Source organism: Mandrillus leucophaeus, unplaced genomic scaffold (assembly GCF_000951045.1).
Source record: "Mandrillus leucophaeus isolate KB7577 unplaced genomic scaffold, Mleu.le_1.0 Scaffold158, whole genome shotgun sequence".
Classification (NCBI taxonomy): domain Eukaryota; kingdom Metazoa; phylum Chordata; class Mammalia; order Primates; family Cercopithecidae; genus Mandrillus; species Mandrillus leucophaeus.
Genome location: NW_012101565.1, coordinates 2,482,584 through 2,489,052, shown reverse-complemented (window position 1 = coordinate 2,489,052; position 6,469 = coordinate 2,482,584). Strand labels below are relative to the sequence as shown.

The 6,469-nt window shown below is 46.7% G+C and overlaps 1 protein-coding gene across 4 annotated transcripts in view; it reads left to right on the top strand.

Moving 5' to 3' along the window:
- ZNF34 (zinc finger protein 34) overlaps positions 1-3,903 on the top strand; it is a 7,951-nt gene extending 4,048 nt beyond the window's left edge. For 3 of the 4 annotated variants that reach the window (XM_011975721.1, XM_011975724.1, XM_011975722.1), the window contains one exon: positions 1,520-3,903. In XM_011975721.1, the coding sequence (XP_011831111.1) occupies positions 1,520-2,880 (1,361 nt within the window). In that variant the 3' untranslated portion in view covers positions 2,881-3,903. The remainder of the gene's footprint in view (positions 1-1,519) is intronic. The other variant, XM_011975723.1, reaches the window with a different exon arrangement.
- The last annotated feature ends 2,566 nt before the right edge of the window (positions 3,904-6,469 follow it).

Genomic DNA, 6,469 nt, shown 5'->3' with positions numbered 1-6,469 from the left:
TGGCCAGGCTGGTCTCAAGTTCCTGACCTTGTGATCCACCTGCCTTGGCCACCCAAAGTGCTGGGATTACAGGCGTGAGCCACCATGCCTGGCTGACACTGCCTCTTAACAGGAATGATAGTGCGTTCTGCCGTGCAGACACGGAGTGTGTTTCCATTTCTGTGCGCGTGAGTCTCAGTCATGTCTTCACTGGAAGTGCAGGCCAAAAGATTGGATAGCTCTGCTGGTCACCTTTTTGCATGTGTCTGATGATATCCTAGGAAGGAACTGCTGGCTCAAAGGACTTCTTATTTTGTAAATTTGCTTATTTGAATGTAAATATCTGTAGAAATAGGACAAACCGTAAGTTTATAACTCAGTGAATTTTTATGAAAAATCATCCTTCAGATTAAAATACAGACTGTTTCAGCTCCCCAGGAGCTCCCTGGCTCTCCTCTGTCATTTCCCACTGCTCCCCACAGGGGTCTTCTTTCTGACTCCTGTCACAAGAGGCCGCTTCCTCCTTTGGATTTTTCTGTCTAGACGCACACAGGGCATCTTTTGCTGAACGTTGTGAGAGCTGCTTGTGTTTCTTGGAGCAGCAGTGTGGTCTGTTTGGTTGCCATTGTTCTATTGTATGAACATACCACAATTTATGTTCCCTTCTACTTGTGGAGGACATTCAGTTGTCCAGGTTTGGGGTTGTACAGGACTGCTGTGGACGCTCTTGTGCATGGATCTCTCCGGTGCCCGGAATACATTTCTGGTGCGTGTGTACCTGCGAGCAGAGCGCTGAGTCAGCATGTTCATAGAGCAGCTTTAGATAAGGTTGCCAAACCGTCCCCCACAGCAGCAGCTCCAGCACAGGCTCCTGTAGCAGTATGTGAGCACTGTCTGCTGCACATCTTGGCCGATATTGGTGTTCATCACCTGTTTGTATGCGGTGCGGAGCCAGGCAAGGGGTGGAAGGATAGACCCCTTAGGACTAGGAAGGGAGCAGTAATCAAAGTGGCAGTCATGAGATGCTTGCACCTGGAACTCGCTGTGCTGGGCACTGGGCTGAGTTCTTCATGGTCAGTCTGTTGTATTACTCTATTTTGTTCTCATGAGTGCCATGTGGCCACAGATGGAGAAATCAAGGCTCAGAAAGGTAGGTGAGTTGTTGCCTCAGGTGACTCAGCTGGCAAGTAGGGGCCAGGACTAATCAATCCTGAGTGTGGCTGCTGGTATCAGTCTCTGAGGGGCCATGTGGCAGGACCCCACTTGGGTGCTTGTCACTCCCCATTCTTGGGGAGTGGCCACCCAGGAGAAGTTTGTTGTGTGAGTGTCAAATCAAGGAAGGAGTGAGTGAGTGAAGGGCTACATGACTGCGGCCCTAGGTGAGCTGCATAAGCCTCTGAGCTCCAGACTCTCATCTTTGCAAGGCTGTTGTGACTTTGGAGATGATCAAATCAGTACACCACAGGTGGCCAGCAGCATCTCATGCCTGCCTTCCAGAGTCAGAGCAGGTGACCCTTAGATGTTCTGTTTTTTGTTTCAGCTCTTGGAACCAGAACTGAGTACAAGGAGTTGACTTCACGGGAGACATTTGGTAAGGAAGAACTAGGCCAGCTGAGGGGGATTTTTCCCCAGGGATCTGAGCCGGTAGAAGCCTGTGACCACATCAGGAAGGCAGAGGGGAGCCTGGAAAAGCTGGAGCAGAGAGGCCCCAGGGCAGTCACACTGACCAACGGGGAGAGCAGCAGGGGGTCTGGGGGAAGCCTCAGGTTGGTGTCACGACCTGTTCCCGATCAGAGCCCTCACAAATGTGATATATGCGAGCAAAGTTTTGAACAGAGATCCTATCTCAACAACCATAAGCGCATACACAGGTCAAAAAAAACAAAGACAGTTCGTGACTCTGGGGAAATCTTGAGTGCAAACTTAGTTGTTAAAGAAGATCAGAAAATTCCTACTGGGAAAAAATTGCATTATTGCAGTTACTGTGGGAAAACATTCAGGTACAGTGCCAACCTTGTCAAGCATCAGCGGCTTCACAGTGAAGAGAAGCCCTACAAATGTGATGAGTGTGGGAAAGCCTTCAGCCAGAGCTGCGAGTTCATCAACCACCGAAGGATGCACTCAGGAGAGATTCCCTACCGGTGTGACGAGTGTGGTAAGACATTCACCCGGAGGCCCAACCTCATGAAGCACCAGAGGATTCACACTGGGGAGAAACCCTACAAGTGTGGTGAGTGTGGAAAACACTTTAGCGCCTACTCTTCCCTTATTTATCACCAGAGGATCCACACTGGAGAGAAACCCTATAAATGTAATGACTGTGGGAAAGCCTTCAGTGATGGCTCAATCCTTATCCGCCATCGTCGGACTCACACTGGAGAGAAGCCATTTGAGTGCAAGGAATGTGGCAAGGGCTTTACTCAAAGTTCTAACCTTATCCAACATCAGAGAATTCACACTGGAGAGAAACCCTATAAATGTAATGAATGTGAGAAAGCTTTCATTCAAAAAACCAAACTTGTGGAACATCAGAGAAGCCACACTGGAGAGAAGCCCTATGAATGCAATGACTGTGGCAAAGTTTTCAGCCAGAGCACACACCTCATCCAGCATCAGAGAATTCACACAGGAGAAAAGCCCTACAAGTGCAGCGAGTGTGGGAAGGCCTTCCACAACAGTTCCAGACTCATTCACCACCAGAGGTTGCACCACGGAGAGAAACCCTACAAATGCAGTGATTGCAAGAAAGCCTTCAGCCAGAGCACTTACTTGATTCAGCACCGGAGGATCCACACCGGGGAGAAGCCCTACAAGTGCAGTGAGTGTGGGAAGGCCTTCCGGCACAGTTCCAACATGTGTCAGCATCAGCGGATTCACCTCCGGGAGGACTTCTCCGTGTAACAGTGGAGAAGTGTCTGAGGGCAGAGTCCAGCTGAGCACTTCCTGCATGCGCCCCCGGCACCTGACTCTGCCCTTTATTTATTATCCACACGATGTTTTCATAGGGTGAAAGGACATTTCTCATTAAACAAACCTCTTTTCTTAAATCAAATGCAGTGCATGTTCATTTTAGAGAAATTGAGAGAGAAAAGTGAGCAAAAAGAAGCTCCTGTAATCTCCCCCACTTAGAAAAAGAATTCATTGCTGCTGATTTAGGAAAGTTTTCTTTGAGACATACTGGAGAGCATTTTAAAAAGAAAATACTGCAATGCTTGTCATTGCAGCACCTAGGATCTTCACTTTTGCTATTTCCTCAATATCAGAAAATTCACACTGAAGATAATACCACATATTTTAACATTTTTACATATTGTAAATTTAAAAACATCGGCCAGGTGTGGTGGCTCACGCCTGTAATCCCAGCATTTTGAGAGGCCAAGGTGGGTGGATCACTTGAGGTCGGGAGTCCAAGACCATCCTGGCCAACATGGTGAAACCCTGTCTCTACTAAAAATACAAAAATTAGCTGGGTGTGGTGGTGGGCGCCTGTAATCCCAGCTACTCGGGAGGCTGAGGCAGGAGAATTGCTTGAACCTGGGAGGCAGAGGTTGCAGTGAGCCGAGATTGTGCCTCTGTACTCCAGCCTGGGTGACAGAGTGAGACTCCGTCTCAAAAAATAAATGAAACAAACATTCATACTTTTTATTTTAGTAGAGTTGAAGTTGCCTTTTTTATTGTGGTGAAATAACCATAACATGAAATTTACAATTTTAACCATTTTTAAGTGTACAATTCAGTGGCATTGAGTACATTCGTGTCACCACTGTGTATTTCCAGAACTGTTTCATTATTCCAAACAAACTGTGTACCTATTAAACAATAACTCTTCATTTCCCCCTTCTCCCTGCTGCTGGTAACCTCAATTCTATTTTCTGTTTCTTTGAATATGCCTATTCTGGGAACATAAATATGTGTGGAAACATGTAATCTGTGTTACTTTCTGTCTGGCTTAGTTCATTCAGCATAATGTTTTCAAGGGGTTTCTCTGTGTTGTATCCTGTTTCAGAACTTCATTTCTTTTTTTTTTTTTTTTTGAGACTGGGTCTTATTCTCACCCAGGCTGAAGTGCAATGGCATGATCTTGGCTCTGCAACTTCACCCTCCCAGGTTCAAGCAACTCTTTCACCTTACCGTCTTGAGTAGCTGGGACCATAGGCACATGCCACCATGCCTGGCTAATTTTTATAGTTTTTGGTAGAGATGGGGTTTCACCATGTTGCTTGGGCTAGTTTCGAACTCCTGTCCTCAAGTGATCCCCACCTTGGCCTCCCAAAGTGCTGGGATTGCAGGCATGAGCCACTGTGCCTGGCCTTGATTACTTTTATCTTTTTTAGATGGAGTCTCGCTCTGTCACCAGGCTGGAGTGCAGTGGTGCGATCTTGGCTCACTGCAACCTCCGCCTTCCGGGTTCAAGCAATTCTCCTGCCTCAGCCTCCTGAGTAGCTGGGACTACAGGTACGCAGTACCCCACCCAGCTAATTTTTTATTTTTGGTAGAGATGAGGTTTCACCATGTTGGCCAGGATGGTCTCGATCTCTTGACCTCGTGATCCGCCCGCCTCAGCCTCCCAAAGTGCTGGGATTATAGGTGTGATCCACTGTGCCTGGCCTCCATTACTTTTTATAACCAAGTAATATTCCATTGTATGTATATAGCACATTTTGTTTATCCATTCATTTGTTGTTGGACACTTGGGTGTTCCTACATTTTGCCTATTGTAAGTAGTGCTAGTGTGAACATTGGTGTAAAAATGTTTTTGAATCCCTACTTGAAGTACTTTTAGCTCTATACCTAGGAGTGAAGTAGCTGAATCATACGGTAATTTAGCTGTTTTGTCCTGGCATGGTGGCTCATGCCTGTAATCCCAACACTTTGGGAGGCTGAGATGGGCGAATCACTTGAGGTCAGGAGTTGGAGAACTGCCTGGCCAATATGGTGAAACCTGTCTCTACTAAAAATAGAAAAATTAGCCGGGCATGGTGGTGCATGCCTGTAGTCCCAGCTACTCGGGAGGCTGAGGCAGGAGAATCACTTGAACCTAGGAGGTGGAGGTTGCAGTGAGCCAAGATAACACCACTGCACTCCAGCCTGGGTGACAGAGTGACACTCCATCTCAAAAGAAAAAAATATATATGGTAATGATTTAACTTTCTGAGGCATGGTCAAACTGTTCTCCACAGCGGCTGTGCTGTTTTACATCCCCACCAGCAAAGCACAACGGTTCCAGTTCTGCATCCTTGCCAACTTGATATCTTCTGCCTGTTTGATAATAGGGATCTTAATGGCGTGAAGTAGTGTCTCACCGTGGTTTGGGTTGCGTCTTCCTAATGTTGAGCATCTTTGCAGGTTCTTATTGACCATTTGTGTATTTTCTTCGGAGATATCGCTGTTCAAATTTGCCCATTTGTATATTTTCTTCGGAGATACCGCTATTCAAGTTTGCCCATTTTTGAATTTGGCTCTTTAGTTTTTGTTGTTGAGTTTTAGGAGTTCTTTATGTATTTTAGATATGAATTCCTTATTAGATATATGATTTGCAAATACTTTCTCCCATTCTGTTGGTTGCCTTTTCTCTCTCTTGATTGTTTCCTTTGGTGCACAGAAGTTTCCATTCTGATGAAGTTTAATTCACTTATTTTTTTTCTTTTGTTGCCTCTGCTTTGGGTGTCATATGCAAAAAGTCATGGCCAAGTCCCCGGTCGTGAAGCTTTTCCATTATATTTTCTTCAAAGAGTTTTTCAGTTTTTGTTTGGTTTAGTTTGGGGTTTTTTTGTTTGTTTGTTTTTGTTTTTGAGACAGAGCTTCACTCTCATTGCCCAGGCTGGAGTGCAGTGGCGCAATGTCGGCTCACTGCAACCTCCGCCTCCCAGGTTCAAGTGATTCTCCTGTCTCAGCCTCCCAAGTAGCTGGAATTACAGTTGCCCGCTACCAGACCTGGCTAATTTTTGTATTTTTAGTAGAGAGGGGGCTTTGCCGTGTTGGCCAGGCTGGTTTTGCACTCCTGACCTCAGGTGATCCCCCTGCGTTGGCCTCCCAAAGTGCTGGGATTACAGGTGTGCGCCACCACACCGAGCTAATTTTTGTATTTTTAGTAGAGACAGAGTTTCACCATGTTGGCCAGGCTGGTCTGGAACTCCTGACCTCAAGTGGTCCACTTGCCTCAGCCTACCAAAGTGCTGGGATTATAAGCATGAGCCACCACACCCAGCCGAGTTTTTACTTCTGAGTATTACATTGCTGGGAGTGGTGGCTCACACCTGTAATCCCAGCACTTTGGGAGGCTGAGGTGGGCGCATCTCGAGGTCAAGAGATCGAGACCATCCTGGCTAACACGGTGAACTCCCAGCTCTACTAAAAATACAAAAGTTAGCTGGACATGGTGGCATGCACCTGTAGTCCCAGCTAGTTGGGAGGCTGAGGCAGGAGAATCACTTGCACCAGGGAGCCGAAGGTTGCAGTGAGCCGAGATCGCGCCATTGCACTCCAGCCT